Raw genomic sequence first — 16,232 nt, 5'->3', positions numbered from 1 at the left:
GCAATTTCTCCCGAGTAAAACAATACCCCATATGTGGTCATAAACTGCTGTTCGGATACACGACAGGGCTCAGAAGCATAATTTGGCTTTGAGCTAGGATTTAGCTGTATTTATGTGTGGACGCATAATAAAAGGGGTAAATGAAGGATGAAATGACAAATTTATGGATGTGTGGTACGCTTTGAAACAATCCTTGATACACAGGCAGGTTTCACAGTGGTAAATAGTGTCTTTTCTAATTCCCCTTTTGGAACACACTCTGCACCTTTTTTGTGTCCTTCCCCTTCTTTGCAGTTTGGGGTACTTCGTTGGGGAAATGTTGCCCTGGTACAATACGTGGACCACCGCTACCAGCAGATGTACTTTGGGCCTTCCCTGCCTGGTTCCCAAATAAAAGTGCCTTGATAACCACCACTTGAAAGTGAAGGAATGTCTCTGTCCTGCCTGCACATTGGGATGGCACGTTGGCATTATACATTGCACATCTGTACATGCTGCAGTACTTCTGGCAGAAAGGCACCTAAATAGTGGGATGCTGGTATAGAAGTTATCCACGTAAGGGTATGTGCACACACACTAATTACATCCGTAATTGACGGACGTATTTCGGCCGCAAGTATCGGACCGAACACAGTGCAGGGAGCCGGGCTCCTAGCATCATACTTATGTACGATGCTAGGAGTCCCTGCCTCTCTGCAGGACAACTGTCCCGTACTGTAATCATGTTTTCAGTACGGGACAGTTGTCCTGCAGCGAGGCAGGGACTCCTAGCATCGTACATAAGTATGATGCTAGGAGCCCGGCTCCCTGCACTGTGTTCGGTCCGGTACTTGCGGCCGAAATACGTCCGTCAATTACGGATGTAATTATTGTGTGTGCACATACCCTAAAGGTGATAACCCTTGTCCAGCAATGGGTATATTAAATCCCACACTTGCAGTTTAATAATAGGGCCCTTCCCTTCGTAAACCCTAAACCTGTGTGCATACCCAGATGTACTCACACACAGGTAAACTGGGGTGTTGTTCAAAATATCCGTACTCCATTATTGCCTAATCTCTCGCTTTCTCACTAGCCCCATATGCAGCACAAGGCCCCAAAATTTAATCATCTCCGCTGCATCTACAGGAGTCCACCTAAGAAATAATGAAGTGGGGTTTTGGATTAAAAATTGTTGGCCGAATAGATTTGTCTGGGCTACCATTAAATTAACAAACTCCTCAGAGAAAAAGACCCTGAAAAACTCAAATTCTGTGGAGCCTGCAGTCTGAAACCGAATTCCTGAGCTGCCTATAAAATCCGGAATTTGAGGCTCATAATTTTAGAGGGATGGCGTCCACACGGGATCAATCATTGGGGTTGCCTCAGCTACTTTCCTAGGGTGCCGTTCCCACACAGACGGCGCACGCAACTGCGAATGGAACGGCTCCTGTTTCCATTCTCCATGGGCTTGTATGTGCCGTATTCCATCATTGTATGTGTCGTTAATCGACACATACAGAGATTGAAAAAAATAAATGGCAGCCCCCATAGAGAAGTAAATGTCAGAAAACATAAAAAAAGTAAACCTGAGAACACAATTTAATAACATTTTTGAAAATATTACATTAAAAGCAATATTATAAAAAATAAAATTAATGAAACCTTCCCTTTAAGCCCTGCCTGAGGCAGGACTTAATAGGAGCACAAACATGGCGGAATCGCTGTTTTTTTCCATTTTCTACCCCGCAAATATTTTTTCCCCAGTTTCCTAGTACATTATATGGCACAATAAATGGTGCTACGAAAAACTACAACTCGTGCTGCAAAAATCAAGCCCTCATAGGACTATATTGACGGAAAAATAAAGAAGTTATGGCTTTTGGAAAATGGGGAGGAAAAGACAAAAATGAAAATCTGAAAAAGGGCTGCGGCGGGAAGGGGTTAATAATGGCCTGTGATGCACTATGCAGGCAAAACAAAAGTTTTGCAGGAGTGTTTCTTTAAGCTGCACCATTACCACCCCGTATTAATGCATCCTAGAATTAAATTGATTGTAATAGGGTTTTTCACCTACTGGTTGATTGACTTATATAGTGCAGGGTGTCATCTTTGATATTGTAAAACATTATATAAAATATAATATAACCAGCTTACCCACAATACCAAAAGCTGACACTGCTCGAGATAATCCCGATGATCCTTTCTGTCCCATTTTTGTACGGTTTCCAAGATCAAGGCGACCAAGAAGCTCTCGTACTTCTTGATGGGTATATACATGCTAATTAAAAAAGTTTGGAAAAATTAAGAATTTTTAAAATATAATGCGATAAAACAAAATGCAATTACTTGAAACACAAATACTAGATTTAACAGATATGTTACGTGCTGGAGTGTTATCATAGCCAATATGCCTTCTTCAGGTCTCATAATTTCACATTCATTAGCCATATTCCCTCCTTCCCATATGAAAAACATAAGGTTAGGAAAGAGTGAAAACTTGTTTATCTGAGCTTAGATACATAGCAGTATCTGCTAAAAAAATAAAAAAAAATAAGAGATATCTTAAAACACGTATATATATTTTTTGCTTTTACCTAAAAGTGTCTGAAGTTCAATGCCGATTAACGAGGTTGTCCCAGGTTAGTATTAGTGAATGTATCTGTAGATCATGCAAAACATATACATTTTTAAATTGGAATTATTTTAAAAAAATATGCTCTTGTGTTAAGATATTGCTGTTACATACTTGCTATGGAACCCCCTAGTGTTCTTTTTTTATTCTCTCTCAGAACATCCACCTAATATGTCCAGTGCCAGTTCACACACATGCACAGTAGTTCGGTCCCCCCACCGGAATACTTTTGTACAAGGGCGGCGGTGTGATTCCTGCTATTGTGCAAGCGAGCCAATAAGAATCGGTGCACTAGAAGCGGCTACTTCTCACTTAATGAGGCTCTGTCACCAGATTTTGCAACCCATATCTCCTATTGCAGCAGATCGGCACTGCAATGGAGATAAGAGTAACGTTTTTTTTTTTTTTTTTTAAAACGAGCATTTTTGGCCAAGTTATGACCGTTTTTATATTTATGTAAATGAGGCTTTCTAAAGTACAACTGGGCGTGTTTAAAGTAAAAGTACAACTGGGCGTGTATTGTGTTCGTTACATCGGGGCGTTTTTACTTCTTTTACTAGCTGGGCGTTGTGTATAGAAGTATCATAAACTTCTCTACACAACGCCCAGCTTCTGGCAGTGCAGACACACAGCGTGTTCTCGAGAGATCACGCTGTGACGTCACTCACTTCCTGCCCCAGGTCCTGCATCGTGTCGGACCAGCGAGGACACATCGGCACCAGAGGCTACATTTGATTCTGCAGCAGCATCGGCGTTTGCAGGTAAGTCGATGTAGCTACTTACCTGCAAACGCCGATTCTGCTGCAGAATCAACTGTAGCCTCTGGTGCCGATGTGTCCTCGCTCGTCCGACACGATGCAGGACCTGGGGCAGGAAGTGAGTGACGTCACACCGTGATCTCTCGAGAACACGCTGTGTCTGTGCACTGCCAGAAGCTGGGCGTTGTGTAGAGAAGTGGATGATACTTCTATACACAACGCCCAGCTAGTAAAAGAAGTAAAAACGCCCCGATGTAACGAACACAATACACGCCCAGTTGTACTTTTACTTTAAACAAGCCCAGTTTACATAAATATAAAAACGGTCATAACTTGGCCAAAAATGCTCGTTTTAAAAAACAAAACAAAAAACTTTACTTTTATCTCCATTGCAGCGCCGATCTGCTGCAATAGGAGATAGGGGTTGCAAAATCTGGTGACAGAGCCTCTTTAACACGTTCTAACAAAGATTCATAAGAACACCAGGGGGCACCATAAGTTTGTAACAACAATATGTAGACAAGGGAGTATTTTTTATTTATTCCAATTGAAAAACAGAACAATTTCGTGTGATCTAACAGGGAAAATTAATATTCAAACATAGGTCAATCTCTTGAATTTCATACTATATCTTTAGTCACGAAAAAGATGAGCTTGCTAAAAACAAATGACATTTAACTTAATTATATATCTGTTTTGCTTAAAATGGACACCAACTTTTCAACAAACTATGCATAAATCACATAAATCAATAGTACAAGCGAACATAAGAAACTTTATAATATATCTTTTTAAAGAAAATGCCTCTTTCTCCAGTAACTGTTCACGTACTCGGAATTTACTGCTTTTCTATCAAGAGGAGACAAGACATGCTAACAGCTCACTGAGGGATCAGGTTACAGATACCGATAGAAGTCTATGGAGAGGGAAGGAGGTAGCAGGAGAAGAGTGAGAGGTGGGCAGGAAGCAAATGCTGTAGCAGCTTATAATAGGTGCTCGATCTCACGCCAGTGCTGGATTTACAGCTACACTGCTCATTACTGCTGTTTAATCTCCTCCATGTTGCTGCTGGACAGAAGGATTCTCCTTTCTTCTGTGTGCAATGTATAGAAGACATGATAGCGGTTAGGCTCCACCCAATAACTCAGGGAAAACGGAGAACTAGAGGGAGAGCATGCAGAGGGGAAAACTGCTTAACAACATGCAAAAAAAAGTGTTATTACTCATGTACATATATATGCCAGCTTGTTCTAAAATGTCACCTGAAAAATGTTATGAAACAGTTTGTGGATACTTTTAAAGTAATAGATAGCACGGAAGTGGTTTGGCCCAACTTGACACTTATGGAAATTTACAAGACCTCTTGTATTAAATCTTTTAAAATTATTGATAGCTGTAGTTTGGTTCCTCTACACAGATAATAAATTGTGGGCTACAACCACTAATGATTGCAATTATAGTTCTTATATTTTGTATACCCGCTCGGCTGTTTCTCTAACTCTAGGACTACAATGGAGAGAGCAGCTCTTCCCTGCCTATTTGCGTCATCTGTTGGCTGTCAAATAAAGATAAATGGGACCCCCACATATCGCACATTTATGATTAGGTTCCCCATCATAAAAATACGTTTTGCAAATGCAGTTATCTTCAATAACATTCTAAAATATCAAAAAGCAGGCAAAATTACTGTAAATTTACTTGATTTGTGTCAAATTTACAAAGTACCCTCAAATACTAAATATTCTTGTTTCCAAGTTCTCGGTTACAAAATAAAATGTTAAAAGGCCTTTATAAATGTTAAAAGGAATTTATAAGGCAAAGCAATGCTACACATTCTCCTCATTAGTTAGAATAGCACTAGTATGTTTGGACATACTCTGAAAAGACTAACAACCTGTAGTCGCAGAAAGAGAGATACTGTGAATTTAAAGGTGTTATCTCATTAAAGACATTGATAACAATTTGCTAGGATATGCCATTACTATCCATATGGTGGGGGCCTGAACGATGTGACCCATGCCGATTACAAGAACATGTATTTGAACACTGGCTATATACTCAGCAAACGTATAATCTAGCATGTTAGTAACATTTTTCTTTACTCTTTTAAAAAGGACTGTACCATTAGAAAATTACATATTATTTATATAAATATATTATTTTTTTTACAACTTGTATTCTTTTATTTTATCCACATAAAAAAAAATAAAAAATAAAAAAAAATTCAAATATTGCAATTTTTACACTGGCCACTAGAGAAGTCACAATAAACAGTCCTCTGTACTTATCCCATTATCATTAGAGGGTGGGCAAGTTAAAGCCTTTGGCATGGGCCAATTATCGGGCAATTGAGCGTTCGCAGAACACTCGTTCCTAATGAACCAGCAAACGCTCATTTATCGGCTGATCGTATCGTTTATGTAGCAGAAAATATTATCGTTGTCGGCAGTACATCTCCCTGTATAAAGAGGGAGATGTACTGCTGACATGATAGAAACTTATGGGGACAAGCGATTACTGTAACGAACGCTCGTCCCCATAATGACAGCTCTATTGTACTACTGGAAGCCCAGATATGGCAGGATGGCAACACTATACACAGAGATAAGGCTCTGTATGCATCTCTCCTGGTGAGGGGCTGTACTCCATCACTACCTGCAGTCTGTAAAAATCTATGAGAGCTTTCTGTCAATTGCCGCCTATTAATTTCAGCTGCAATAAAGTGCACACACCCTGCTGTACTGACTGCACAGGAAGTGTGTGTGTGTGTGTGTGTGTGTGTGTGTGTGTGTGTGTGTGTCCAAGATTGCCGCTCAAGGGAAAATGTAAATAAAAACAACATTAAAAGACCAAACACTCGAGGGAATTTATCAAGTTTTCTACACCAGTTTTCTTGCGTAGAAAAGTTGCAAACGGCTCAAAAGTCTCTCGCTACCCGCAACCCAACGAATTTACTATAATTTATGCCAAAAACTGGCGTAAATTACAGTGTAAATCTTTGCCAGCTCCTGGCTGGCGTAGATTTCTCTTAGGGGCGCAAAGTCGAAGATGCATCAAATTTATTAAGAGGTGTTCGCTTTTTAATAAATTTGTCGTCTCTTCATTCAGCTCGTTTCCTATTAAGGCTGGCGTAAGAAATGCCAGTCCTAATAAATTCCCCTAGTTATTTATGGTCTATATACTTAAATCTAATTCATGAAACTAAAATGAAATAATTTAAACACCCTTTACATCTGGACACCATCAGGCTAGCTTGACATACTTTATTATGACTTTGCTTTTATTTTAATTATGGCTTCCATGAATATTGGGGGCAGTTCACCTCCTCAATACATGAATACATAATATTGTTTAACACCTAAATGTTGAATAAAAGATAGACCCATTTAATAAAGGGAATCTTTAAAGTACTCTTTATAATGTCATTTAACTAGTGCGATTGCACTCTCAGACGGGCATGATGCATCTATGCTGAATTAACATTCAGTTAAAGTGGATCTGTCATGATATTATGCTGCCCCATGTAACAGAAGCATAGCATGGGGACCGGTTTTCTCCGCTATTCGTCCAAACGGCACAAAATACTAGCGGTTTAGCTAGCAGCAGCTAATATAAGTAATATTCTTCTATATCCTTTGAGTCCATTGTATTCATGAGGGGAGCAATCCCCAGCTTTTTTTTTCCAATCCATCCCCGAAAACATATTATAAAGTAAATAACTTTGACAATAGGAGGACTGATATCCAGTTTATCTTTTTGTTTTTTCCTAACTGTTCATAGATGCCAGCAGGAAATGTGCCCCAAGTAAAATATTCTATATTATGTGTTATTCAATATGTGCACAGATTCCTTTTCATCTTACCTTGTCATCAATAATAACCAGGTCCCTGGGTTCAGTTCGATCAATTTTCAAAACACGGTATTTTGTTTCTGCATGATTGCTTCCCACAAGGAAATATCTCTAATTGTTAAAGAAAATACAATGACTTTAGAGAAACGATTTGCATCTTAATAAGTTACTGCATCATTTGAATACACGACAAATGCGTTCAAATCTGAACATTTAAACATAACATCAATACAATTAAATGCATAAAGTGATAGACATAAGAGATCTTTAAGAAACAAACACGACAATAAATAGTTTCACAGTTTTTCATATTAGTTTTTTCCTCCCCACCTTCCAAAAGCCATAACTTTTCTATTTCTTCATTGACATAGCCGTATGAGGGCTTGTTTTGTGAGGGAGAAGTTGTGGTTTTTCTTGGCACCTTTTATTGCACCGCATAATCTACTGGGAATATTGAATAAAATTATTTGTGGGGTGAAATGGGCAGTAAACAGCGATTAAACCATTTTTTGGGGGGGGGTTTTGTTTTTACGGCGTCCATCAGGCGGTAAAAACGACATATTCGCCTTATTCTACAGGTTGATACGATTACGGCGATACTAAATTTAGAGGTTTTGTTTTATGTTTTAAAAAAAAAAATGTTTAGTGTCGCCTTATTCTGAGAGCCATAAGTTTTTTATTTTTCCATTAATTTAGAGGTTTGAGGGCTTACATTTTGCGGGGCGAGCTGTAGTTTTCACCGATACCATTTTGGGGTACATGCGACTTTTTCATGACTTTTTATTCCTTTTTTATGGAGAGCTAAGGTGACCAAAAAACAGCAATTTGAATGTTTTATATATATATATATATATTTATTTTTTTCCGTCCTTCACCGAGCGGGTTAAATAACGCTATATTGTGATCGTTCGGACTTTTACGGACGTGGCGATACTAGTTATGTTAACTTCTATTTTTTTTTTTTTTTTCTTATTCAAAATTTTTATTGAGTTTCAGAACACAAAAGTTACAAAACATAGTGGAGGGGAGACCTCCACACCTTAAGTAAAAAACAAACAAGGTCAGTGCCAAAGCAAAAACAAACAAAACACCAAAGGGAAAATCACTAATGTGCATCACATCTCAACATGCAAAAAAATGGTCGGTGTACAACAGTAGCATGAGTAATCCTAGAGGCATAACAGGAGGTACAACTAGACCACTTAATTCAAACAGAGAAGAAGAGGCACATTACCCTAGACAGGGGAAGAGAAAGTATAGAGAAAGGCCCCAAGAGAGGGAGGGATAGGAGGGAGGGAGGGGAGAGGACAAGGGGATCCTGGACTCCAGTTCCGGCGTTTTATGAATGAAAATCAGCTGCGAGCAAAAGCCATAGTACATTTCACAGGGGTATAAGCCGACTCAGGTGACAGCCGTGAGATAGGAAGGAGAAGAAAGAAAGACTATCCAGGGAGACCATGTAGACGTGTATTTTACCACAGCCGCCGGGGAGTGAGCCACCAAGTGTTCCATTCGCTGTATCAAGGCAACTTCCCGAAACCACTCATCTAATGTTGGGGGTATGGCCGTTTTCCACCTGCGCGGGATCACTGATTTTGCCGCCTGAAGAAGATGTCTAGTTAGGGAGCTTTTATAAACGTGTATTGGCATCGGGAACATGAATAAAAGAGCTGCTTCCGGGGAGTTGGGGACACATACTCCAGTAACCTCCAATATCAATTTAAGTACCGCATCCCAAAAACTCCTCAACAAGGGACAACTCCACCAGACATGTGACATGGATCCTCCCGCAGCACCACAGCGCCAACATTTGTCAGGCACAGATGGATACCATTTGTGAAGCGCAGCCGGGACCCTATACCATCTAGATACAATTTTGTAGCTAGTTTCCTGGGCCCTAATGGCTATAGAGGCTTTTTGTGAGAGGGAGAAACACCTCTTCCATTGTGCGTCAGTAAATGTAGTATGTAATTCTCTCTCCCAGGCCCCACAGAAGGAGGGCAGTTGTTGAGAACGCTGTGAAAGGAGCAATTTATATATTGTGGATATGGTATGGGTAGGGGGCTGGGAGGAGACACATAGGCGCTCAAAGTCCGTCAACACCCTGTGAAGATGTGCGCGTCGGTTAACTGTTCCATAAAAATGTTTTAACTGGGCATATTCATATATATGGCGAGTGAGGGGCACGGCATCGGGATAGATGGAGGTTAGAGGGAGAAGAGAGGAAGCGGAGATGACCTGAGCAAAATACATGGGGTCGGTGGACGACCTGCCTAGGAAGGAGCGACCAGCTTTACCAGCAGGAAAGTCTGGATTATCTGTGATAGGAGTTAAAGGACCCAGAGGGTCTATAAGCGTACTTCCGGGCCCTAAGGACCTCAACGCCATGAGGGTATGATAAACAACAAAGGAGGCTTGAGTCGGTCTATTCCCGGGCAGGATCCACGGCTGGGATGATAGGGTACTGGGACATAGTTGTTGAGCCAAACGGACCCACAATTTTGATTCACGGTTATGAAAAAAATCTAAAACCCGTGCGTGAGTTGCCGCCAGATAGTAGAGCCGACAGTCCGGCAGACCAACCCCACCTGTACCCCTGGAACGAGTCAGCAGAGCCCGGCTCAAACGTGGATGACCAGTTGGCCAAATGAAGGAGCCGAAGCATCGCTGAAGCCGCAACCAATAAGAGGATGGGATAGAGATGGGGATCGTCTGCAGGAGATAAAGTAAGCGGGGGAGGAGAGACATCTTAATAATATTGATACGACCAAACCAGGAAAACTCAGTCTTATGCCAGGAATTAAGATCAGTGCGAAATTTGGCCAGTAGGGGGATAAAATTATTTGTAAACAATTGTGTAAGATCCCCACTTATACGGGCACCCAAATATGTAATACCTCTGGAGGGCCATGAAAAGGGGAAATTACTTTGGAGAAGCGATACTAACGGGCCTGGGAGAGAAACATTTAACGCCTCAGACTTGGAGAAATTGATTTTGAAATTAGACCATGTTCCAAAACGAGACAACTCGGACATCAATGAAGGAAGAGAGACATGAGGGTCTGTTAGATAGACCAATAGGTCATCAGCAAATGCTGAGCACTTGTATTCCTTCCCTCCAATATTAATACCCTTAATATCCGTGTTGCTCCGAATGGAGGCCATGAGGTGTTCCATAACCAGGACATACAACAGGGGGGATAGGGGACAGCCCTGTCGTGTGCCATTGTAAATAGGGAAAGGTGCCGAGAGGGAGCCATTTATTTTAATTTGGGCCGAAGGCGTGCGATACAATGCCATAATTTTTCCCAAAAGAGAGGGTCCTATTCCCACATGCCGAAGGGTTTGGTAAAGGGCAGGCCACGATATTCTGTCAAACGCCTTTTCAGCATCTAGGGACAGGATCATGAGCGGGATTCGGTTAGTCTGGGCGTGGTGAATGATATCGAAAGTTTTAAGGGTGTTGTCACGGGCCTCCCGACCAGGCACAAACCCCACCTGGTCCGGGTGGATTAGGTCAGGCAGGTATTTATTCAATCTATTGGCGAGCATTTTAGCGTAAATTTTTAGGTCTACATTGAGCAAGGAGATGGGACGATAACTGGAACATAGTTGAGGGTCCTTACCCGGCTTAGGGATAACCACGACATGAGCCAAGGTGGAGCTAGAAGGAAACAGGACCTCCGGGGAAATAGAGTTAAAAGCTAACAACAACAGCGGTAGCAACCGGTCCGCCAACACCTTGTAAAACTTGGCAGTGTAGCCATCCGGGCCAGGACTCTTTCCCCCAGGAAGCTCGGTTATAACCATGAGGAGCTCCGAGGAAGTGAAATCCATATCAAGTTCCTCAGCTATCTCCCCCGACAACTGTGTGAAGGGAGATGGAAAAGAGTCCCGGTCCGGCGGATGGGAGGGGGCGGAGGTGGGAGGGTCAAGGTTGTAAAGATCAGAGAAAAAACTATGGAAGCACTCCGCTATCTCTGGGGTCGTGTGGACAACTTGGCCAGAAGGAGCCTTAGTATTTGGGATGTGTGACTGGGCGATTCTATTTTTTAAAGCTCTGGCCAACATACGTCCGCTCTTATTGCCAAACTCGTAGAATTTACTGCGACAGACTTGGAGAGCGCGCTGCTGGGCAGAGTCCAACAGCCGTCTAGCGTCCTGTCGGGCAACCTGTAACTCCCTTAAAATCGGAAGAGACAGCGCACGTTTGTGAGCCAGTTCAAGAGCGCTAATTTTTTGGAGAGCAACTTTAAGGGAGTGGGCCCTTTCTCTTTTAAGCCGCGCCCCGTGTTTTATGAGGACTCCCCTGAGAACGCATTTAAGGGCTTCCCACCGAACCAATGGGGACGTGTCATCCTGGGCATGATCAAGTGTGAAATGTTCCACCGTTTGAAGCAAATCAGCCTGGCACACCCCATCCAGGAGCAGGGACTCATTCAGTCTCCAAGTCCAGGGGCCTTTAGTAATGAAGGGGAGATGTAAGGTACAATATACCGGGGCATGGTCAGACCACAGGATACTGCCAATGGACGTAGAGGCTACCCAGGGGAGGGCATGTTGCTGAAGGAAAATGTAATCCAAGCGACTGTAGGTGCCATGCGGATGGGAGTAAAAACTATAATCCTTATCCGTGGGATGTTGAATACGCCATGCATCACACAGTTGCAGTTGTAGGAGAGCTCGTTTCGCCCGCCTAATAGCACCATATGCAACACTAGAGCGACCAGTAGAATTATCCACCGTCGGATCCAGAGTAAGATTAAAGTCTCCACACAGCACCACAGTCCCCCGGACCACCGGAAGGGCGGTTTCTATAAGATGAAGAATGAAGGGCACCTGACCCTGGTTAGGAGCATAAGCGTTAATCACCGTGAATTCCCTCCCACCAATATTAAGCACTAAGATGAGGTATCTCGCATCGGGATCCGCAACAAGATTGACAACCTGATGGGGGAGAGACTTGTGGAGGGCTATGGCAACTCCACACGATCTGGAAAGGGGATTATTACTGAAATGCCACGTAGTGTAATGTTTGTGCTTGATAGTAGGGGTATGTCCCTCCTTAAAATGTGTTTCCTGGAAGCATGCGATGTGTACCTTACGCTTGTGTAGATGGTGTAAGATTTGCGCCCGCTTTTCAGGAACATTCAGCCCCTTCACGTTGAAGGAGGCAATAGTAAGGTCAGCCATGGATGCAGACTAAACGGCTCGCTGAGGTATGCCGGGTAGCACAAAAAGGCTCGGAGTCCAGGATCGCCAGGAGGGAAGCAGAGGAGGGAAACAAGCTAGGAGTAAAGAACATAGCATTAGAAAAAAACACAGACATAAAATCAAACCAAAAAGGCAGTACGAAAACCACTGCCGCACAAGCTAAGCGCACAATTACGAAGGACCAAAAATTCGGTCCAAAACCTACAGGGGGAAGGTGACAACTACGCATAAGAGTTATCCGCACTCCTTAGCGTACAATAATATAAGTATTAACAGCTTAACATCATTTACACATTTTAAATAACGAGAGAGGAAGACATTGGAAGGCATCTGAAGGAAATACAAGAGCAGCAAGTAATCTTGTAATCAGACCGCAAGTACGTAAAAGGAGGAATTCCAGGAGCGGCAGTCCGGGTCATCACGCCGACCGGGCGGATTCCATGGGTGGAGTAGGATCCCGTTCTTGTCGGCGCCAAGATCGCCTGCGAGGCCCACGCGGAGGGCGACCCTCCACCACAGCCAGGGGCCCAGAGAACGGGCGTCTCCCCCGCGATCCCCCACCAGCAGAGGATAACAACGAGGGCCACTCCGGTAGTGCAACATGAGGAAGGTTCAAGTCCCGCAAGAAACCAGGCAGGTCGGCCGGGGATCGCACAGTGTAGGTACGGCCCTCCTGTCGGACCATCAGGGCAAACGGGAAGCCCCACCTGTAGATGATGTCCCGATTCCGAAGCACCTCCAGCAGGGGTTTGAGAGCAGCTCTTTGCGCCAGCGTATGTCGAGACAAATCCGGCAAAATACGTAACTGCGTGCCTTGGTGGAGAATGATGGGCTGCCGTCGGATTTTTTGGAGGATAGAGTCCTTGATTGCGTAGAAATGGATTCGGCAGATGACATCCCTCGGCCGAGGATCATCAACACTTACAGGGCGGAGAGCTCTATGCGCCCGGTCGATCTCTATATGGGTATTCGGCGGACGGCCCAGTAAAGTATTGAAGATGGTGGAGAGAGTCGAAAACAGATCAGACGCAGGAACAGATTCGGGCAATCCTCGAACACGTAGGTTGTTCCTCCTATTGCGGTTTTCAATATCATCAAGGTGCTGCTGCAAAGTGAACAACTGAGCTGCGTGCTGCTGGATAGTGGATTGGATATCTGCAATAGCGGCATTATCAGCAACCCTGTCCTGCGTAAGAGTGTCCACCCTCGTAGAAAGTGAGGAAAGTTCAGCACGAAACTGTGTAAACTCCATCTTGCATTCTTCAACAATCTGTCTGGCAAATGAAGTCATATCAGCCCTAGTAGGCAACAATTGAACAAGTTGGCGGATATCTGAGAGAGTCGCCGGCCGATTTTCACACATAGATCCAGACGACGGGTCGGTAAAACTTAATCCACTACTGGCTGTCGTGTCCGCTTCAGGGGACGGGAGTGGGTGTACTTGAGGACCTTGGCCATTTGCATGTAATGCAGGCATATTCCCAGGGTGCTTGGGAGACCCCACAGGCAGGGTCAAGGCTGTGGTTGTTGGGGCATTGGGGAAGCTGTGCCATGCGGAGCCAGAGGAACACGAGGGAGAGGCCACCACCAGCCCAGGGTCTCTGGGCGGGAGGGGAAGCACTGGAGCTGTCAGTCCCCTAGGGTGTGAGGTGAGCTGGGTGATGGGAGGCTCAGGGCCTAGGTACTCACTGTGCCTCCTAGCTAGCTCCTCCAGTTGCAGAACTGCAGGCTGGGCAGGTGTGGTGACCCTCATTCCCGGGGATGGAAGTAGGCCGCTGTCGGGTCTCGGCAGGAGAGGGCCCACAGGCCATGAGAGCAATGTCGGGGGAGGGTGGCGTCCCGGGATGCGCAGGCCCTCCAGAGAGCCGTTAACTTCTATTTTTTATTTTTTTTTAACATCGCTTTAGGGAAAAAAATGGGAAAAGGTTTTTTGTTTTTCAATTATTTTATTTTCGTTTTCAAAAGAGCAATACAGCATAGTGCAGCGCAAAGGCTGCACCAACATCGGCTCGCAGGCCAACAAGTAACAATATAAAGGCACCCTAATCACAGAAAAGTATAGCTCAACCCGCTAACAACGTGAAGACTAGAGGAGCTCTGGTATGCATCCTGGACCCGCAGCCATGCATATATACCCATAAGACAGAGCAGAAAAGCGTTGCAGAGCAACGAAAGAGAAAAGACGGCAGAAAAAGAGAAAAAGGGGAAGGAACCGACCTGACCACTAGGACCCACTGAGTTGACTCAGGACGCCATGACGGTCTTGTATTCCTCTGAGGATTGAAAGCGAATCCATTCACGCCACGTTTTGAGGAAGGCGGCATGGGATCCTCTCATTGATGCCGTGAGATCCTCCATTCTCATAATCTCCTGAATTTTACCAAACCACATGCCCACCGTCGGGGGGCAGGATTGTCTCCACAACGCAGGGACACACGCTCTGGCCGCATTCACCAGATGGCGCACCACTGACCGTCGATAGACCGATAGAGGCATCTCACACAGGTGGAGCAGGAAGAGACCCGGTGTTCTTGGTAGGAGGAAATCCGTAAATTTCGAGGAAATGCGCCACACTTCAGACCAAAAGTCCATCAGCTTGGGGCAATCCCCAAAAATATGTAAGAGAGTACCCACATGGTCTCCACATCTCCAACACAGTGGCGAAACCGCCGGGAACATCACATGCAATCTGGAAGGCACACTATACCATCGAGACAAAATCTTATACCCTGCTTCTTGAAATCTGCTAGCCAGAGATGATTTATATGTCATGTGGAACAGGTGATCCTTATGCTCAGGAGTAAATGTGAGGCCTAAGTCCCGCTCCCAACTAAGCAAGTATGGAGGCGTGGGCAGGGTGGAGGGGGAGATCAGGAGAGAATAAAGTCTAGACAACGCGTGTCGGATTGTGCCCGTGCCTGCGCATAATAACTCAAAAGGGGAGTGATCTCGCGAGTACGCCGCTGGCTCAGCTAGAGATACGAGGGAGTGTCTCAATTGGGTGACCTGCCATACAGAAAAAGGGAGCGGATCCGACAAGGACAACAGCTGGGTACTACTCATCCACACCTCATCCTGTAAACAATGGGCCGCACGTCCTTTACCTGCCTTCAACCAATGCTGAAAGGGGCCTCCCTCCTGCCCCGGTGGAAATGCCGGATTACCTAAAATCGGAAACATCGGAGATGGAGAACTCCTTCCGAATGAAAATCCGCGCCGCAACCGCCAGAGTGGGCCCTATCGTCGGATGCGTCCGTGCTGTCAGAGGGACATGAATGCCTAACCACGGCAAGGCCTGTAGAGGAACTTCCATAAAGATCTGTTCCATGGACACCCATTCTTTAATCTCCGCATGTCTGAACCAGCCCAAAATTCGTACCAAGTGGGAGGCCTGATGATAGGACACAAAATCCGAAAGGCCCTCACACTTCCCTCGAAAAAGCATGGATCTGGCAATACGCGCAGGTTTCCCCGCCCAAATGTACTTATGAAGCATAGACAGCAGAGACTGAAAGAAGGGGCGTGGGATGTGTATCGGCAAAGCCTGTAAGACGTACAGGATCCGCGGTAAAATGTTCATTTTAAATATAGCACATCTACCAAACCATGTAAAGGTACCCGACGTCCACGAGTCCAAATCACTCTTTACCCTTTGAAGGAGAGGTGGGAAGTTCACCTCATAGAGGCGAGACAGCACACTTGGGAGCCTGACTCCCAGATACTTGAGCAAATCCCTAGCCCATTTGAAGGCGAACGACTCCGACAAGACGGCCACCAGAGTTTGTGGCAATGATAT

At 44.5% G+C, this 16,232-nt stretch overlaps 1 protein-coding gene across 3 annotated transcripts in view; it reads right to left on the bottom strand.

Annotated features, from left to right (window-relative positions):
• FIG4 (FIG4 phosphoinositide 5-phosphatase) overlaps positions 1-16,232 on the bottom strand; it is a 338,548-nt gene that overhangs the window by 273,766 nt on the left and 48,550 nt on the right. For 2 of the 3 annotated variants that reach the window (XM_075862266.1, XM_075862267.1), the window contains exons 3-4: positions 7,235-7,333; positions 2,137-2,260 (exon numbers count right to left, since the gene is read on the bottom strand). In XM_075862266.1, the coding sequence (XP_075718381.1) occupies positions 2,137-2,260; positions 7,235-7,333 (223 nt within the window). Of the gene's footprint in view, positions 1-2,136; positions 2,261-7,234; positions 7,334-16,232 lie in introns of those variants that run through there. The other variant, XM_075862268.1, reaches the window with a different exon arrangement.

The sequence above is a fragment of the Rhinoderma darwinii genome, chromosome 4 (assembly GCF_050947455.1).
Source record: "Rhinoderma darwinii isolate aRhiDar2 chromosome 4, aRhiDar2.hap1, whole genome shotgun sequence".
Classification (NCBI taxonomy): Eukaryota; Metazoa; Chordata; class Amphibia; order Anura; family Rhinodermatidae; genus Rhinoderma; species Rhinoderma darwinii.
This window is presented reverse-complemented; position numbering and strand designations above follow the sequence as displayed.